Below are 21,326 nucleotides of genomic sequence, written 5' to 3' on the forward strand. Positions count from 1 at the left end.
ATTTGCATTTTTCTCTTTTGCATAATATTTTTGCCTGCCAGTCAGGCTGCCTGCTGTTGCTAATCAATAAATTGTTGGATTTGCTTGATGATTTTGTGATCGAATTTGCGTATGCAAATATTAATATTGCGCCTATTAATTATGCGCCTGTTAAACACACCACGCCAAAAACTAAAGCCGTATTTACTTATTTACTACACATATGGAATTTGTTGTTTACTCACCGAGATGCTCCACCTGACAGGGCAGGACCAGAGTGTCGCCAACCACAGAGCGATAGGTGTTGCCACGCGAAAGGAAACGTGGCTGCGGCGCCGTCATCGACGATGATGATGACGACGAGGCAGCCAAAGACTGTGCCCCATTGCTCAGCGAGCGAGTGTTGCTACCTGCAAAAAGAGAGAAGAATAAGAAAAAAAAAATGAGAATTGTGTGAGTTTTGGCCACGTTTAAAGCAAGCTTATCGGGCAGGCACATCAAGTGTTACTTCAAGCTGAAATTTGTTTCCATTCGAATGGCTTTCAATTAGCATAAAAATATAGCACGGTGTTCTTCACTTTTATGCTCCCTGCACACGGCTCCCAAGGCACTCATAAATGTTTGTAGGTAGTATCGGTTATCGATAGCAACGAGTCCTTGACTCTCTCTGCGTGGTGTGTGTGTGTGTCTGTGTGTGGGAAAACGTGTGGACGCACTTTTGCCTCCCTGGGGCATCGTTTTGCCCTGCCAACAAGCAACATCTTAAAGCCAATTTCCATGACATTTTAAGAGGGTACAAGACCAAGACCAAGACCAAGACTGAGACCAAGACTGAGACCAACACTTTGAAGCAGAGCGTGGAGCGTAACAAATTTGATTACAATGCATTTGCGATGGCGCCGCGTCTTGGCCGTGAAAGCTGCCCCAAGGAGCAGGCAATATTTTCTGCTGTCGCTGCAACTTGCCACAAAATCTTAAACTGCAGTTTTTTATACCCGCCACTCATAGGATAGAAAGGTATTATAAATTTGTGCTGTAGTAGTATATCAGTGTACCAAATAGAATCTTTGGTATATTGAGTATTTTTGGTTTTTGTAATATATGGTATATTGAGAATGTCGTGGTATATTTTACATAGTTTGTTTAAATTTGGTATATTTTAATAATTATGATATCATCTTTTGGTTAAAAGTCTGGTATATTTTGTACTTTGTGGTATATTTTCAATGTATTTTCAATATACCAAATAAAACATATTTTTATATTTATTATACATACATAAGTCGATGTATTTGAAAGATTGCTTAGCAATCTTCTGGTATCTGAAAGTCGAGCATAGTCGACTGTAGTTTTTTACTTGTTTTTTAACATGTTTTTTACTTTTTTTTTCACTTGCGAGTTTTTATGACGCCCAGACGTACAGCCTGAAACATTTTGGCAGCCACGCCCAAAAGCTGACTAAACACACGCCCAGCGTTTTAGAAAATGCTGTCAGGTGGTTGTCTTTTAAAACCAGCTTGCTTGCATTCTTCCCAAACACTTGCGGGTCAACGTTTTATGGCCAAGACAAGACACAAAACATCCGCTCGGTCAGTGGCAAGTTTTCTTGGCCTCAGGTTGCCTTTTTTGTCACCTACACATGTCTTTAAATTTGAGTGAGAAAACTGCAGAGTTGTGGAAAATTGAGGTTTAGTCTTGCACTCAAAGTGAAAATTGTTCTGTGCAGTAGTTCTCTTATCCCTGCTGAGCCTTAGACTGTGTAATAAGTGCCATGCTGTGCAGCAAGTCACAGCAGGTGGCTTTAAATTCTTTTGTGCCGCTCGGACAAAACTGTCCACAGTCTGCCCCCATATATAAATATTTCCTTGTTTTGCAGCCGTCGCAATGTGCACGTCATTTCTCTGGACTGGCCCGTAAAATTTTGCATATGCATTTTATGCAAAAATCTCTCTCTCTCTCCCTCTTCCCTTCCCAAACCCTTTTTGGCCAACATATATAAAACGGACATTCGACTCAAGCGACCCAAAACGGCATACGTCGAGGCTTTGTTGGAAGGGGAGGTAGATGGAAGGAGCCTTGGTCATAGTTTTTAATGGTGAAATATGCAGTCGGCCTTAAATTGCATTCATGAAATGCATAAGCAACAACGCCAGCAACTCGAATTTTTCCTCGTGCTGACAACAAATTCAACTCCCCCATCCGATTATTCTTCTTCCCCCACATTTTCCACTTACTCGGAGTCATTGTTGTTGTTGCTGCGCAAATCTCACGCATTCATGCTTGAAGATAATGCTGCTGCATACTTTTAAAGTGCGGCGAACTTTAAATGCACTTAAATTAATACTACAGACCAACTAAGACGCTAGTCGCGTGTGCTGCTTATACCCTGTAATACTTTTCGGATTGCAGTTGGGTATAAGAAACACAGAAGAAGCACTATTGTACTTTTTGTACCATAAATTGTGAATCAATATGCATTATACAGAATAAAAAATTGTACTTTTAGGTCATCAGAAGTTGTGAAACAATATATTATAAATTTGTTAAATTTTTTTTAAAACACTATATGCAGTATAAGGTTGATTACTGCACTGTTATTGCCCAACTAAGCTAATTACATAAATTAATATAATTATAAACACGATAATAAAGCCAACTTTTATTTTAATTACACATTTCATATAATTCCACAATTTTTTTTTGTATTGTCAATTTTTTGCGATTATCGACATTATATGTTTGTAATATATTTCATGTACTTAAAATACTACAGGAAAATAATACGTGACTTGAACTTTATTATAATTACTACTACAATAAACATACTAAAGATATTATGTGGCTTAAAATAATAATTTGATTCAACCTTTTTGCACTTTTTAGTGAAACGAAACCTTAGAAATTTGAATTACATTTTAAATTTTCTTTAAGCAACATGGACTACCTAAAAGTATGCTACAAAATTTTTACAAAATGAGACGAAACCGGAAATTTAAGACTTTGCTCACAGTCTTTTCAACTTTCAATATGAGTTAACATAAGTTGGTATTAAAGGTAAACTACAGTAAAATATAATATAGTGAAAAATATAATATACCTCTGCTTTTGGCTAACACTTTTCTAAGACATTTGGTGAAAGTAGCAACAGAAAATTATCAAGCAAAACAAATTCTCCTTTTTTTAAAAGCGAATTTTTCTTTGATAGACTAAAATTGGTATTCTACAAAGAAAATTTCCCTTGTAATAAACATAAAAAGATAAAATATCTTTTCTATGGCTATTCTTAGCTTCAGCTAAAGCATATCTTTTAGTCGTGGTCTACACTCGATTGAAGCCTTCTTAGTTGTGCTCTTAAAACTTTCGCCGTTTCCGCAAACACCTCACTCCACTCCCCTCTCTGTATCCCATTCCACCACTGCACACTTCACTTCAGTTGAGTTCAGCTCACTTCACTTTGCGTTGCCTTCCCTTGCCTTGGCGTTCATCATTTCCACCGTTTTTACTGTTCGCGTAAATTGTGTTGAAAAATGAGCTGCAATGTTTTTGTATGTCTGGAAAGTGTGTCACACACACACACATACACACGCGCACGAAGAGACTATGCACACACACACTCGGAGTGTGGTTGTTGCAGCTTTTGCACTCGTCTGCTTACCGCAAATGCTGTCGCCAGCGCCACCACACAATAAAGTCGATTTTAAAAAGCGCAGTTGTTGCTTGAATAATTTATCTCAAAAACACACACATGTGAAGAGCATGAGAAGGGGGACTGTGGAAAAGGGGGACTGCAGTGAAGTGTCATCAGGCAGTAGGCAACATGGTTGCATAAATACTCGACGCGCGCTTCTCTTGCGCTAGCTACAAGGTAATGCTGGCAACTGCGGTCTGGGGATGTGCTTTTTGTAAATAAAACTCATTGGTGTACTTTGTTAAGGGCCTTTGTTATGTGTGGGCGTGGTCAACAAAACGCATCCATTTGCTTTCCTACCTCTTACTCTCAATCTCTCCATCAGGCCACCTCGACAACCTTCTCCATTTTCGTGTCTATTTCCATTTTTCAATGAGTTGAGTCGAGTTGCAAGCTAACCACAGTTGCCGTGCAGTCTTTGCGCTGCATGAGATTTGAAGCTTTTTAAAATTGTTTTGCAAATGTTTCAAGCATGCTGCCTGCATGCAACATCTGGCACATACAAACACACACTTGGGGTTTCGCCTTCTGCGGCCGCATTGACGATGGTTCCCCACTCTCTCTCTCTCTTTTACTCTCGTTGTCTCTCGCTGAAATTCGATTTGCAATTATTTTTGCGCTTGCAGTTGCCGAGATTTAACTGTCATTCCACACAGATCTACAGCATATGTGCTCGATATTGTCAGTGTGTGTGTCTAGTATACATATGTATATTTGTAGCACTCTATTGAATTTGCTTCATCATTTTTAGTGCACGCAACAGCGAATAGCGAACAGCGTAACGGGAGAAGATACAAAATAACACGCTTTCTCTTTGTTATTGGTAGCTTTTCTCATTTCCGCTGTTGGCGTCGAAAACTTTTGCCATGGTTTTGCGGTTGATTTTACACGCCAGAACACGCCCTGCCATCTGGAGCATTGGGCGATGCCCAGAGCAATATATACACTCTATACTCCCTATACTATATACATATATACACCTGTAAGCCACAGTTTGTTTCATTAAAACTTTACCGACATATGGTCTATATACTGGAGGTATATTGGCATGTTTGTGATCAGCATCTTTGCAAGTTTTCTTCTACTACTTTTATTCGCTGGCTTCGTGGCTGGTTTTCTGCATTTCGCTGCATTCTAAATTATGCAAAGAATTGTGCAACAACAAAAAAAAGAGAAAATAGAAGCGAAAAGAAAAACGTCAGAGAAAATTGAGAAGAAGAGCAAAATAAGCGAGTGAGATAGAGTGAAAACAAAAACAACAAAGAAATATTCATTTCCTTCTTGGCAAACTGTTTGCTTGTTAGTTGAGATTTTCATGCATATGGAACGTAGAACGTCGACCGACGACAGTCGACAGACGAACGACGAGCGACGAGAGCCGCGAGCTAAATTGCCTCAAACACCAGGCAACACGAACATCAGGTGAACACCTCCCTCACACACACACACACAAACACACACACTCACACCTGAACATATTGCATTTTCTGTTATTTTACGGATGCATATTTAAAGTATGCAAATTACTTATTTACGCTCAGCCACCTCGAATGCATTCGGTTGCTGGCGTTTTTGGCTCATACCCTGCAGCCAGCACTTCAATAGAAAAGGGTATGATAAACATCTGGAAACTTAGTCGCAAATATCCCAAGGGAAGGCGTCAAGTTGGGGGAGCGTATACTTAATATTTCCTCGTTTTATGTTTTTCTTTTTGTTATGCTGCTTATTTTATGTAACTCGACAAAATAGCTTAAAGGTAAAAGAGGAAAAATTATTGTGGTAAAACGTTTAGTTGAAGATTGCTTATGTTTATCGAAATTTTATTGTAATAAAAAAATATTTGTAAAGAACTTTAGATTAAGTATTGATTTAAAATGTTATTTTTTTAAATTAAGTGTGAATAAAACATTAAAGATATTAAAAAATTAAGTTTTTGTTTTTAGAAATAATTTAATATTATTATTCTTATATTATTTTTGAAGAAATACATATCTATAAAAAATGTGAAGTCAATTGAAAAAGTCTTAATCACTGTCTCAAACGCTATGAAAGTAGCTTGTTTAATAGAGTTAAACTAAGCATATCAAAAAATATAATTCAATACAAATGTGTATCTAATATAGCTATTCGATAACTCGGTAACTCTATGACTAATTGACTCCATCACTCTAGCAACTCGAGCTGTCAGGATCGTCAAAATCGTCGTCTTCACGCTCGCTGTTTGCTTTTGTTAATTTTATTGAGTAATTTACTGGAGTAGCTGACGCAGTGAAATGAAGAAGTGGGAGTAGAATGTCATGCTGCAGTAGAAAGGGTGGGCGGATGTCTGCAGTTGTCAGTTGGCAGAAGATGATGCCCTCTGTCTGACTCAATGGACTTTGGCTTCAGAGCATTTATCAAAATCCGCTTTCAGCTGCTGCAGCTGCTGGCAAAAGCGCACTTCCGACACTGCCTGAGAGTTGAGTTCAGTTGAGAGTCGAGAGTTCAGCGTTGAGAGTTTAGTGGAGTCTGGGACACAATTTCGCTGCAATTTCGGGTACTAGCAGTGCAACACACATCACTTCCAAACACACACACCCAAAGAGGAGCAGAAGGAGGACAACCATTTGACACCCAACATATGCAAATAGGATGCTGGTAGCTCTACGATTGCTGCTCCTTTACTTTCTTCATCGCCGCTGCTGTTTTCGATGGTGCTGCTCTTGCAACTTGGGGCGTGAACCTGTCAAACGTTTTCGCTTGTCGATAGTCAATCTATTCATCTTTCTAACTGGTTTCACATGTGAAAGCTGTCAGTCATTTTCGGTTGCCTTTTGTGCTCTGCTCCTCTGTTCTGCAGTCAGTTCAATGTTGGGCGTGGGCGTGGGCGTAGGGCGAGGAACGAGCGTGGCACGGCATCTGTTTGACTTTTATGCACATATCATTTGCATAACATTATTTACCCATCCGCCCAGCGCATTAAATTTTTGCGAAATTCCAAATAAATCCGCAAGCGAAATGCTTTTCCACGCTTTCCCGCCTCCCGCCATTTGCTCTCTTGACTTGTTTTTCCCATTTGTATTTGCTTTTTTTTTTTGCACCTACGCTCTACGTTTTTTCGTTTACGCTGCACTTTGGCAGCGCTTCCTGTGCATCCGGTTGTTGGGGCTGCGGCTGATTTCTACTCAAGGTGGATGGATCCTGGCATTGACAGTTTCTTCATTTGCATCTCGAACTGATCCACGTTTGATTTACGTTTACGTTTACTTCCATATGTGTGTGTGCAAGTGGGTGTTTGTGTGTGTGTGTGTGTGTGTGTGTTGGGCCACTTGACGTATGCGTGATATGGAAATGAAATGATGCACTTTGAGTTAGTGGCAGCTTTTTGCCAGGCAAAGTGTTTTGGCTGCAACAGTCAGGTGAATAGCGATGCAAAGCAGTCGATAGTTAAGGCAACGGCAGGGGAATTAATATGGAAATTGTTAATAGTAAAAACATCAATAGTAAACTTATTTGCAATTAAGATATTTGATGTAAACTTAAAATACTAAATGCAAAGATCTATCAGAGGAGTTTTGTAAAAATATATAACAGTTTTCTGCTTAAATTTTGTTTTCGATAGTATTAAAAATATCGATAGAATTATCGCAGTATTCTTTTATCGTAATATAATAATATAATATAATATATATATTTTTAAACATCATGTAATAAAAACGAAAAGTTAAATTGACATAGTCTTCACTTGCTTACGATTAGAATACAAAGCAATCGATAGTACTATCGATAGTATTGTTAAAAGTGAAAGGCGGAATTTTACACAAAAATTTCTGTTCAATAAACATTCCTTATAAAAACGAAAACATATATGCTCGACTTTTTCATTTGTTAAACGATTAGTATACAAAGTAATCGATAGTAATATCGATAGCAATGTAAAACGTGAATGCCGTCATTTTTCACTTCCTGCGTTACTTTATATTAAACCTCTTGCCCACTTGCTGACTGGGGGATCTGTTTTTCATCGAGAAAAGCAATAAAAAGCAAGCGTTTGGCATCTAATGTGCCTACTACATCCAGTTAAGTTTATGTTATGAAAATTTCGAAAGAATTATGACAAGTTCTAACGAAGTAATGGAGCATGGGAAGCAAATTTGCCTTGGCTTTTAGCTTGAATTTTTTTCTACCATTGCCATTAGATATTTTCACCAGCTAAGCACTTTCCCTAAGGCCCATCCGGCTTCGAATGCTCCTGGTCGTAAATCAAAGTTATGGATGCACATAAAAAATATATGGTTTATAAGTATGTGTTTGTGTGTGGTTTCTATTGACAGTATTTGTTTGTAGAGTCTATAGTTTTGCCTCAACAACCTGAAGAACCTTATGTCGATACAATATGTAGTATTGCTAATTTCCAAATGTACCTTTAACAGACTCGAAAATTCCAACTTTAATTGCTTGGAAAATTCCTCTAACGATGCCGGCCGACACTTGAGTTGCTCCCTCGACTGTGGCTATTAATTTTCCACGCCTAAGAATTGTGTTTACGCAACATTAAACAATTGCAGCGCCAGCGAAAAAAATCGTTTTAAATATATACCCACTTGTGCTTATGCTTATGTTGTACAGTAGAAGTTCATAAATTGGAATTTAGGAATCTATAGTTAAGAAATTCAAGAAGCACGAGAATGTATAAATAATGTAGAAATATGAAACTTAAGAATTTTGAGTAAGTTTCCTCAAATTCTCATTTGTTCATTAGGTGTTATGAATAAAAGAATTTTAAAAATTTTAACTATGAAAAGTTGAAATAAATTTGTATGTTTTATACAGAATGAAAATACGACTCCTAACTTTATATTATTATTTGCTTTTTGCTTTTTTGTGTAGAAACTTTGTTTTAAAGAAAGATTACAAATAGGTCTTCAAGTTGTTCTTTTTCCATTACCTTAATTGTTTTTGTGTGAAATTATAATTTTGTTTATAGTTTTTTAATGAACAGCAGAAAATTTAAAATTAAAGGCTTTATTACAGTTAAAATAACTTTACGTATTTATACAAAATTTGAATTTTTTCGAAATTAAAAACTAAGTGGTTCTAATTAGTGAGTGTCTACTGTACTTGCTACATGGGTGTATTCCATTGGATGGCTTTGCGAATGGGGGCAGAGTGGCTTAGATGGGGGGCGTGGCCACATAGTTAGAGGCAATGCGGAAGGCGCAAGATATCGCATTAAGAATTTAAATTAATTAAATTAAAATGCAGGGTGTACTATATGGTAGATTGTGCTCGTTGCTGTTGTTGTTGGTGTTTTGCTCTGCTGCTGCTGCTGCTGGCCGGACGCATGCCTCGGGTTGTTAAAGCTGCCACAGCATTTGCATAAAGTATAATGGCCATCATCCTGGCCTGGCATCGCTGGACACAACCGACCGACAGCGGGCATTCAATTTTCCGCTTTTTCTTTTGCCGTTGCCGTTGCTGTTGCCATTGCTGTTGCTGCCAGCATCCGCCATAGCCATCGTCGTCTTTGAACTTTTCACATTTCTCGTCTTGGCTGTTGCTAAAACATTTGTACCACATTTTATACAAGACATTTCCGCGCCGCATGTCCAGTTCCTGTTGGTTAGTTACTTCGCTCGATTTCGCCTTTGCCACCGACTCGCTCTCGCTATCTCCCTCTCTCTCTCCCTCTTTCTTTCTCCTGTTATGTATTTCCGCTCCTTGCTCCTTGAACTGACTTTGTGTCCTGCTGTTGCTGCTGTAGCTGTTGTTCGAGCCATGTACAAATTCAATTCGCTTTTATTTGTTTCGTTTCGGTTTTTCTTGACTTCAAAATACTTATTTAAAATTTCATGAATCGCCATTTTCGTTGTACTTGATAAAAATAGATTATTCACTTGAATTCCCTCTACAAATAGTCAGCGCATATTTTCACAAAGTAGATACAATTTCATTAATTAAATTGCGAGAAACAAAATAAAATAAGTACACATAAAAATGGCTGCTACATACTATTCTTTTGTCTCCCTTAAGCAAACACTCGAATTCATCTATTTCGTTGACAACAACAATTTATAGCCAGCAAAGAGTTTCATATTGACTTAACTTAGGCCTCCATTGCTCCTTAGCATTTGTATTAGTATTGTATTTGTCAATGAGATGTCGCAATAATTTCTCTGTCTTTGCAGTAAAGATAAATGCGTGCAGAAGGATCAAAAGCAACGACTAAACTTACATTTATAGCGCCCCTAAGACCTAGCATGCAACAAAACGAGGCAGAGCGACAAAAAAATCAAACGTCAGTTTTCATTCAGGTTTTCAGCTGGATCATTGCCGAAAGAATTCTGAAAATGTCGTTTGTGTCGTGGGTGCTCATTATTTATTCCCTTAACAATAATAAGTTAAAAGTGTATAAGTATCGTTATCGTGTAGCACGATTGGTCACAACATTGTATTAATATGTAACAAGTAAGAAAGCTACAGTCGAGTGTACTCGACTGTGAGATACCCGCTACCCATTTTGAATAAAAGAATTATATTTTGCGGTATTTTTCTCCAAAAATATACCGATATACTACAAAAATACTAAAAATATACCAAATTTCGATATAGTACCGCATTCAAAATATACCATAGACGGCACAATATACCAGATTGTCAGCCAAAGCAACTAAGACCCCTAGTATATAGGCGTTTTTTCCCATACAAAGGTATTTCTTTAATAACTTCCACAATTTTCCTCTGATTTTCAGGAATCATAACTACCATAGTAATTATTGTATATACCAAAATTCACAACTCTATCTTTAAAATTACGCTTGTTATTCGATTTTTTTGGTTTGCGGGGGCGGAAGTAGGCGTGGCTAAAATTTGAAACAAACTTGATCTGCGTGCAAACATAACAAATGCTGTCGAAAAAAAATTCTAGCTCTATCTCTTATAGTCTCTGAGATCCAGTGTTTCATACGGACAGACGGACAGACACACAGACGGACAGACGGACATGGCTAGATCGTCTCGGCTGTTGACGCTAATCAAGAATATATATACTTTATAGGGTCGGAGATGCCTCCTTCTACCTGTTATATACATATCCTGCCGGCACAAAGTTATAATACCCTTCTACCCTATGGGTAGCGGGTATAAAAAGCGCGGTTAAATAGCAACAATTTTGCAACAGGCAACATAACCTCAAATACTTGACAGAAAGTGGCAACTTTGCTGCCAGCAAAAGCGAGAAAAGTATACAAAAAGCATAAGTAAACTACATACACATGCAGCTACAATGTATGTACATTTAGTTAACACAAGTTTATGCTATATGCAATTTTTTTCGTGTGCAAGCACTACAATTTTAATGTGAAACGCAAAGCAAAAAAGCGAGAAATGTCCGTTAATTTAATTTTTTCATCTTCCTTTCTTCCTTCCATTCGTCAGCAGTTCCGGCCGTGAGTGAGCGAGTAAGTCAATAAGCAAGCGAGCATTTGTGATAGTGCAATTTTAAGAGTGCGATTGAAAGAGGGAGACACAAATTAAAACGTGCAAATGTGATTTTTGTTGTTTGTGTTTCGTGTCTAGTGTGCGGAAATTGCGGTATAAATAATACTCTTATGTCAGTTGATACTGGATAAAGCGAAGAGAGTAAGTTACTCCTATGAATGTATTTTGCATACTTAATGCTGCACATTTATTTTAAGATTGTGACTGCAATTCAGTTTTAAATCTTATTTGCATTGCTTGCGTATGATTGATTTAAGAGAACTGGATCGCAGTCGAATTTGCAGGTCAAACATTTCTCTTAAGCTATTTTCTTTGTTGAGTTCATAAAAAATGTGTGTGCTAGTTATATCGCCTGGATTACATTGTCGTGTGTTTATGGTATTATTATTTGAAGCGATGTTTGTCTAATTTTTAATGAGAAATGGCTGTGCTTGGTCATTTGATATGTAACCAGTTGATGGACTATAATTGTCCTTACTAAAATGGCCCCGATTTTGCGATTGTCGTGTTGGAATAGTCTTTGCAAAGCGGATAATTACGTGCATTTAATCACCGAGGACATGTGGTTGGGCAAACAAACGTCGTGTTTGAGTGGGTTTCGCTTTTCCTTCACTCTGTCTCTCTCTCTCTCTCTCTCTCTCTCTCTCTCACTTGCTGTCGCTTGCCGTTGGCCAACTTTTAGCTAACAAATGCAGGTCACTCGCTTTTACTTATTTATTTTGTTGTGTTTGTCTATCGGTTTCTTTCGCTCTCTCTCGCTCTCCCTCTCCCGCTGTTTAAAGTTGTGGATAGTTGCATTTTCCTTTTTTTTTTTGTTTTTGTAACGAATTTTACAGAATAATTTGTGGTTCGTTTGCTCGGAATGTGTTTACTTAACACACAGCTGTGGCACATGATTTAATGAATGCGGTTTAAAAAACTAGCCGAAGACTGCGATTTGTGTGTTTGAAAATCTACAAAATTAGCGATGGCTTTGATGGCAACTTTTGACTGTTTACGAGCACAAACCAGCGATGGGATTAGAGAGGGGGAGAGTTGGCCATTAGGCGGCAGTAAATTTCAATTTGTTGGAGAAGCAACGAGTGCTTAGATTGTTTAAATGCCATGCAAAAGTGCCGAGCACACACACTACAAAGCAAAACAAATTGAACAACACTTTTTCCCAGACACAGACAGAGAGACAGAGAAAGAGAGTGAGAGAGGGGATAAAAAGAGGGAAAGAAGGATGCAGATGCATTGTGGAACCTTATTTACTGCAACGTATAAATTAAACTGAAGTGGTTGCAGCCCATTTAAGAGCACTCTTCCTAGGGATGCTTCTCTTCTCTTCTGTGTGTGTGTGTGTGTGTGCAGCGCTTAACTTTGTTCAATTTTTAAAGATAATCACTTGACAGGCAGCATCTGCAGTAGTATGCGTGTGTGTGTGTGTGTGTTTCTGTTTTTGTGTCCTGGTCAAGGATTCTGCTGTGGTTTGCTGCTCGATTTGTTTCTGACACACTTAATAGCCATAGGCAGAGAACCCTGAAGCATATTTAAGCAGCAGCAAAACTGTGGTTAATGCCCATCAGAGACAGCAGAGATATGTATACGAATTGTTTTGGCCATTTTCTCTAACCCAGATAAATCTCACTCAAATTATTTCAATTTAAAGCCACAAGCAGATCGGGAAAAGTGCGCCAATTGAATTGATATTCGGAAAAGCAAAACATATAGAATAAAAAGTAGAACACACACACATACACATATATTCTGTTGCAATACTCACACACACACACTCGTTGCATGTAATGTGCAACGGAAGTGTGTAAACTTAGGTTGGCGACTGGCAAAGTCCAGGCCAAGCAAAATGTTGTCTGCACCGGAAACGGAAGCATGTTGTGTGTGCACATAAGTAGAGAGGAAGGAAGCGAGCGCGCCATTGGAGAAGAGCAACTGACAACTAAGTCACTTGGCCAGACATTCAATCTGATTCCCTTACATAAACTTACACAACGAACCGAAAAAAGAAACAAACCAAAAATGCAACAGACTCAGCTTCCTCAAGGTATCCTATATATATATGTATATATAGTATCTATATCAGTCTGTCTGCAGTTTGCTTTTAATTCAACTCGAGTTGTAGCAAATGAAATTCAAAACTATGCCAAATGGTAGCAAGAGTGTGCTGCTTCTTCCACACGAGTAACTACATATATAGAGCAGACAAACTGCAATCTCTCCATTCACTCACTTCTCTCTCTCCCCCCATTTTGAGCTGGCATTAGCGAGAAGCAGTCAGCTGGTCCGCTGGTCCGCTGTACTTTCAACTCAAGTGTAATAAATATTATTGATTTTCACTTAAGCTTTTTCGGCCCTGGCTTAATGCTGCCTACAAGCTGTGGCTTTAATCAACTTTAAAGACCTTAATTTTGTGGTCATGGCCAGACCAGTAATATAATTGCTTTTCTCTACTGCTTCTGCTGCTGCTGCTGCTGATGAGCTCAGCTCATCTGCCTGAGGGTTTTCCCTCTTCCAATTTGTTGGCGAAAGTGAAGCCAAATTTTGAGGCAAAACTTTCGATTAATATTCATTTATTGCCGGCAATTTACATTTTAAAGTCTGTCATCGACAGAGAAATCTGTACAAATTAATTGTTGTTTTAATTAGCTGCAGTCTTCGACTGCGACAACTTGTGAAATTTTTGCACAATAATTTATTGCAACCGCCCAAAACGCATTCCAACAAATGACAAGCAAAGGCACGCCCATAAATAAATAATTTCCAATAAGCTGAGCTGTGTTTGCATTTGCCCCGATTTCAAACAAAGTTTTTAATAAATTTAATTAAGTGTGTGGCAAAAAAATGTATGTATATAATAGAAAATAGTAGGTGAAGCGAATTAGTAAAAAAACCTATGTATAATTAATTAATTGCCACTTAGCCGGAGGCGACCTTTGAGCTTTTCCGCTTCATAAAGAAAATAAACATGTGAAAAAGAGAGAGGGAGAGAGAGAGAGAGGCACTTTGGGTTGATTGTCACACAAATAATGCTATTAATTATGCAAATCAAAGCAGAAATTGAAATATATTATTCCCCATTAGCCATTTAATATTATTGTACTTATTTAAAAATGTACTAAAGCATTATTATTTAATTAGATATCGATTACGCATACCATTTGAGTGTAGCATTTGATTGTTGTGTATTGAAATGCATTTGATTTAAGCTACATTTTACATATTTAATAATCTATATTATAAACTGAATTTTATTATTATTTTGAGAGCATTTGTTAGTCTAGGCAAATACTTTTTGCAGGACTGTCCTTGCCTTGGGTTCAACGCGTATTCATCATAATTATAGTTGAACCTTTCTCTGTCGCTGCTGTCGTTCCCCATTTGTATAAAATATACGCACTAAACATGCACGTTTAATTTGAAAAAGAAAAAATTACTATAATGTATTGTTCGTTGTTGTCGCCAGCGTAGTCGTTGTTGTTGTTGTTTGTATATACGCCATAGGCTGATTTCTCGTCGCGATTGCCAACTAATTTTTTTTTTTTTTTTGTTGTTGCTGGACTATTTGCAACTTTGAGCTCGTTCAATGTGTGTGCGCCATTTATCAAAGCGCCAAATGGTGCCTCTTGTTAAGGGCCATCAAAGGGTTAAATCTTCCCCAACTCCCTCCGACGTACAAAGTACAAGGGTATATAGTATATATTACATATGTATATGTGTGCGTGTATTGCATATGAAAAATCCTGCGGCTAATAAGTGACACGCGTCGATTAATAAAACTGTAGAGCAGAGCAGCGGGGCACACAACTTGACGTCCACTTTTTGGGTGCGGCCTCGTGGCACGTGGCAGGGTGGCAAGGGGCAAGCGGCAAGGGGCACATTGTTGCTGCGTACATTTAAAGCTCATGTCACAAACAACGATTATGTAAAGGAGCGTTACGATTATTACATTATTATGTTAGACTAAATATATATAGTATAAGCGAAGCCTACGCTTTTGAGTTTGCTGCCAAGTTAAGTAGCTTAGGTGGCATGAGGCAACACGATGAGAAGTGTTGCTTCAAAAGAGCCACAGCGACCACAGGCAGCTAATATTCGCAGTTGTGCCTGACGCAGGCAATTTTGGGTTTATCAAATTATTTGTGGTGTATGACAACAATGCCAAGAATTTAGCGCGCTTTGATCTACAAACTTAATGCATAAGGAAATTATGTATTTGCTCGATCTGGTTGAACTTCCTTTTGCTGAGATCATTTCAGTTTTGACACGCCTTTGAAAGTCAAATTGTGTTGTTGCTGAAATGTGTCGAAGTACAAAACAAGAGAATGAAAATGAAAATGCGTTTGCTCACTTTGCCCCATCACTCTCTCTCTCTCTTCTCTCTGCAGCAAATGAAGCTCGCAGTGTTATTCGATCTGAGACAAGAGTAGAAAAAACAGAAAATAGAAAACAAGACTGGCAACAACAAGACATAACAATAGACACAAATCAACAAACAATGGGTCTACAAGCTGGCAGCAGACAGCTGAAGACTGAACCAGAAAAAAGGAAACAAGTGGGTTTTTCCAACTGGACTTTTTGGGATATATCTGCAATCTATATTCAAAGAGCGATATGGCCAATGAATGTGGCATGTTGCTCTGCTGCTGCTGTTGCTGAGTGTTGACAGTATTTTTGCTATTACGAGTAACTTTTGTATTTCGTATCTTTCGACTGTTTTTGCTTGAATTTTCTTTTTGTTTATCCATCCACCTGATGGGCAAAAATGGAAGACGTCATTAGAGCTGTCTTCTCTCTCTCCCTCCCTGTGTCTCTGTCTCAGTCTAGCATCCCTTCTCGCATCATGATATGATGTGTGATTTATGTTGCTTGTAATAAATTGCATTAACATTGCCCGATTGCTAAAAGATTCCTCATTATTATTAAGCCCTCCAACTCCAACTCCCACATAATCGCGCTCTATCCCAAAAGCTGCACTTTGAAGTTAAACCCTGGGGCGTGTTTCGTGGCCAGCAGTAACAGTGCCTGCAAATTGTTTGCTTTGCCAGCCCCCTTCGCTCAACTGGCTGTAAAAAACAGAAGCCACTTTGTTTGTCAACCTCAGCCTGACTGACTGACTGACTGACTGACTGATGGAATGAATGGCTGAATGAGTGTCCTCACTCGACTTGCTGTGTGTGTTGTGTATCTTGTGTCTAACAAGAAACTTCAATATTTTTTCTGTTGCCCAACAATAAACAGCAAAAGAGAAAGGAGACACATGCACACACACACACACAGACAACTCAAGCGAAAGAGAAAAAATGAGAATTGGCTGGAAAGAATGCCAGGCAAATATTAACCCTAGGCTATTCATTAAGTAGTCTTTTGCTCATATGTTTTGCTTTCGCATTTCTTTTTCTCTTTTTCTCTCACTGTGGGTGCTTTTTTTCTGACTGCCTTCATTCTATTTTCTGTGTTTTCTTTTTGCTTTTTTCGGTTGTTTTCCTTTCATTGTTTGCGCTTGATGCTGCTACCGAAAGCTGTCAGCCATCGATGGCAACATGGCAACATCTGCCGCACCACTTGAGGCAACTTCAACAAATTCAAACCGAAACCGAAAAGATTGCCAGAGCTGCAAAGAGCAATCTGCTGAAAGCTTAGACAGACGCTTGGACGCTGAGCGATTGCAATGCCAGTGAAATTCAATTTTTCTTCATTTTTATATTTTAATTTTGGACACTTTTCATTTTAAATATTGCGTACACAATAAGTCCAGTAAGCGACATTTTGCTATTGCCTCAAATTGTCTGCTTGCAACAGCTGCCACAACTGTGTCTGATGACACCCAAAACCAAAAAAAAAAAAACCAAGTTGTACATTAAAAAGCTTAACGTCGCGTCGCCTCCTTGTACTTTTGCTTGTCATTTGCTGTCGCCGGCCAGCTGTCTCTCTCCTCCCCTCTTCCCCTTTTGCTCTTCCCGACTAAGTCTCTGCTAATGCTCTCAGTTTTTGGCCGTCGTCTGGCGCACATAAAACGCACCTGATGTGCAAGAATTGCTTAATTGAAACATAAGCCGCTATAATTTTGCGTCGGTCCCCGACGAAAGCTAAACAACGCCAACAAATATATTCAAATTTATGCGTTGCATATTAAAAGGCACGTTCAAGTGCCCCTTTTGCCCCTCGCTTTACTGATAACGTCTGGCTGGCTTTTCTTAGTGAAAATGCGAAGCCAGACTCATTTGCTGCGTGTCTGCAATTAAAAGAGCTTAAATCAATGCCTCTCAGCTCTCATCACACACACGCGTCGAAACTTTATAGTTTAGTATGCAAAGCAGACTTTTCTCTCTCTTGCCTCTGGGTTGACCTTACTTATCGTGTGGCTTATAACCGAGCAACAAAGTCTCTCCCCATTGGGCTATCATGTCAGCCTATTGTCGCTGTTGACTTGCTTTAAGCTGTCAGTGTCAAGTCGGGTCCCCCAAAAATGACAGAGAAGACAACATTGTCTTCCATCTTGGGAGCAGACTTCCGGCTTTGCGTATCTCGGCCTGAGATGAAATCTCTCTCTCTTTCTCTTGTCGCACAGCGCGACAAATTCTGGTATTATCTCAATCTGTTCCACCTTGGCAGCGCGTGCCAAGGCAGTTTCCATTATTTCCTTTCACGCATTAACGCAACGAATTGTTTCTCGAACGAAGACAACTCGAACTTTATCTTCTTGCACTAGAGTCCTTCAATGCACGACGCCTTGTGGGTCTATTGTTGTGCTGCTCTGCTCGTAATTTATCTCAGGCCTTTTGTCTACGACTGCGGCATGTCACCCGTTTTTGTGGTCCATGCTGCAAAACATTCCTGAGGCCAACTGGGGTCTATCCGACTTTGCTAAGGTATAACTCTCCCTGCCTCAGCCATCTCAGAGCATCTCAATTTGCTTGGGCATTGCCGCATTTGTCGGGGGTGGGATGGAACGAAGGCAGTTATCTGAAGACGTTGACGACTGCGTTACCCTCGTGCTGATAATGAAAGCACTGCCTTGACAGCCACCGCCACCGCCATCATGTCCCAGGGGTGCGACAATTTGGCAACTGAAGCGATGTTTGCCACACTTAAGCTTTGATTTTTCTGGCAAAAGCAAACACAGTGGCGGGTGACTTTTCAGGGGGAGTCTGCAAAGCACTGTTTATCAGCAACCGCAAACTGAAAATTCAAGTATGTCAATAAGTAAATGAATTTCAGCTAAATTGGAAGACTCAACCAAATTTTCTTGCCAATTTCAGTTTTTACCTTACTTATTCATGCTCTGCTTTTTCTCCACATACGTTCTCATTGTATCTTTAAGATGGTCTTTAAAGTGTATACTAAATTCGTGGTGCAGCTGCCATATTTTTAGGGCAAAACAAATTGAAATTGCCTCCCAGGGGTGCCGCCACATGAGGCAAGAAGAGACTTGCAAAAAAATCATTGTCAAAAGTGTATTTAATATGCAAATCCAATGTGTCCTTCGGGATGATTACATTGAGCATTAAAAATAATATTCTTCATAAAGGACACATAACATGCGCTTAGGCTGAGTATAATTAATGCCTTTTAAAAGCATTCCCATGCACTGACTGTGTGTCTGCTGATTAATGGGAAATGAATGTAACCTGTTCAGGAAATTCGATTACTTGAGTACAAAATTAATATAAATACAACGACGATGGCAAAATGGATTCTGTGGCCGTGCCTCCGTGTGAAACTTTTCCAATTTGTGCAGAGAAACAAGGTAAACGAAAGGTAAACACTGACCCAGACGAGCGGCCAATGCACCTGGACCACAACTAAACACACACACACACAGCGATAAATATAGTCATCGAGCCCAACTAAACTTTCCACTTTCAGCAATCAGACAAATGCTGACCACGGCCTGAGCAAGGACCGTCGCCATCTCCCTAAATCGAGTGGCAAACTAATCGAACTGAAATACTCTCGAATACTCGAAACGTTTGCCTGATTTCTCGAGAGTGTGTGCACAGCTTGAAATTGCAGAATTTTTACTTGGACTTTTTCTTGTTCTGATTCTCCTTTCTCTGCTCACACAGACTGCTTTTTTCTTCCTCCGAATTGCGCCTTGTGTCTCGTCTATATCCTGTTATCACCACCCACTAAACTTCTGTAGATTTGTTTGCAGCGGAATACACCAGACAAAAAAAAACAAAGAAAAAGAAAAGTTTAATCGTTCTCTCGTTCGTTTGCCGTCAGCTCTAGAGATAAATTAGCTCTTTGGGGTTTCTCGATGCCAACGTCAAGCCAAAACTGATAATTGTGTGTGACAGAGATGCGAGAATTGTAACGACTCTTTCTCCTTTCTCCTCGTAGTAATTCTGCTTTAACATGGTGAATTGCAGACATATGTCCATTAAAATATTGCATGACTTTGAGATATTTGAAACCCGGTGTTGGCTTTCTTTTTTATCCGAATGTCAGGTTAAATTTAGCAACAGGTTTATGTTTATGCTTCAAGCTATTTTAATATCCTTCACTTATCTGTAATCTGATAACACTTTCGGAGTCTTTAATTAAATGAGAAATCTAAGCTAACCCAAAAGTCATGACCAAAATTAAGCTACAATTCATTTGTCTGCTCAAATCACAGCTCGATTTATTTAGGCAATTTGCCAAGTTTATGGATTTTCCCGCTTAGGTGAACACATTTTTTTTTCGGTTTTCTGTTGCGCCTTGAATGAGAGGCTAATTTAATTACAAAAAGCAATTCTCGCACAATTTGCATTTTTCCCTTTTTTTTAGAGCATTTTAATTTAGTTGTGGGTCAGCATGGGTTTGCTCCTCGCAAACGATGCACAAATTGTTTAACCTTTTCCCCTTTTTTAATTGGCGAGGCAACCAGATTTTTTTGCCAACTAGATTCAACGATCTGCGATGCTGATAAGGAGGAACAGCTGATGCTGCTGCTGCCTGAAGTTGGCAATATTCCTGCTCATTTTGGGGTATGATTATTTGGGCTTTTCATATTTTAGTTGGCTGTTGTTGCCATGCTAACTAGCCAGAGATTTTTCAACAAATAACATTTACTGAGTAACTCGGCACGTTCCGTCGTTTGTCTGTTGTTATTTCGCTTGTCTTCCGGTTGTCATTACAAGCGAGACTCGCGTCTCCGTCTGAGACGGCGACACTGGCGTGGCAAAGTCGTAAAGTAAATTTTTTAATTAGAGTCACGAGTAAAACAAAGCAATTAGTAAGCCTGTCAGAGCAATCCTTTTTTCGGGCTTTCTCTCTCAGTCTCCTTCTTCTTCAGTTAACAGCTTCGTCTCCTTCAGCATTTCCATTTTCTAGGGTCTGTTTCGTTCTGTATTTTTAATTTCTCTGACATGTTTTTGGTCAAAATTTACGCGCGGGCGTGTGAATTATTGAAAAAGTAAATTATGTACAGCAAAAAAAAGGAGGGAAAATGGAGGGTTTTTGAAGTCCTTCTTCCACTTGCCAGTTGCCACTTAATGTATGAGCTGACACTTGCTGAAGCTCAAGGATCAGCTGAACTTGAACTCGCCGAGTCGAGTCGTTATAGGCCATGCCACTCGTACGTTTTTTGGGGGGCCAGAAAACTATGCTTTAATTAAAAGCATTAACTTTTCCCGGGCACACACACAAATATATATTCTTGGCCTCAATTTGCTGTTGCTGCTGCTTCTGTTGTTGTTTGAGTTTTTTTTTTGGTTTACTATATATTTTTGGCTACGTGGAGTGCATGCAAAAGTCCGTGTAGTTGGCGAAGCAGCAAATAAACCGAAAAATGTGCATAACTCTTGGACGGGAAGGTTGCAAAGTTTTGAACTTGCCCCAGTCGCGTGGCAAACAACAACAAACAACAATAAATGGAATGGGAGAAAACTAAGTTATTAGCAGCAACTGTTCTCAGGCTCTCCCAGTTGCTGTTGTTGTTGTTGTTGTTGTGGGTGTGGTCAACTGGTTGTGTCGGTGTGTGGCAGACAGGCAGGATGCTGGGAGTTATGTTTATGCTTGCTGCATTGCCGCATTGCTGCTGTGCGCGGGCATGCGGCAACTTTGAACCGCTCTTTGTGCGCACTTTGCAACGCGCCAAGCACATTGACATTTTAACTAAACTTGCTGCACCCTCGAACAAAATAAAACTTGCCAGCTGCCGTTGCAACGAAATTTATTATTGTTGCCGTTGCAC

General features: G+C 39.2%; 1 protein-coding gene across 1 annotated transcript in view; it reads right to left on the reverse strand.

Moving 5' to 3' along the window:
- The window catches only part of LOC117574262 (neurotrimin), a 64,728-nt gene that overhangs the window by 12,950 nt on the left and 30,452 nt on the right, over positions 1-21,326 (reverse strand). Inside the window, exon 3 of the mRNA XM_034257997.2 lies at positions 225-389. Within this exon, the coding sequence (XP_034113888.1) occupies positions 225-389 (165 nt within the window). The remainder of the gene's footprint in view (positions 1-224; positions 390-21,326) is intronic.

This window comes from Drosophila albomicans, chromosome 2R, assembly GCF_009650485.2.
Source record: "Drosophila albomicans strain 15112-1751.03 chromosome 2R, ASM965048v2, whole genome shotgun sequence".
Taxonomy (NCBI): Eukaryota; Metazoa; Arthropoda; class Insecta; order Diptera; family Drosophilidae; genus Drosophila; species Drosophila albomicans.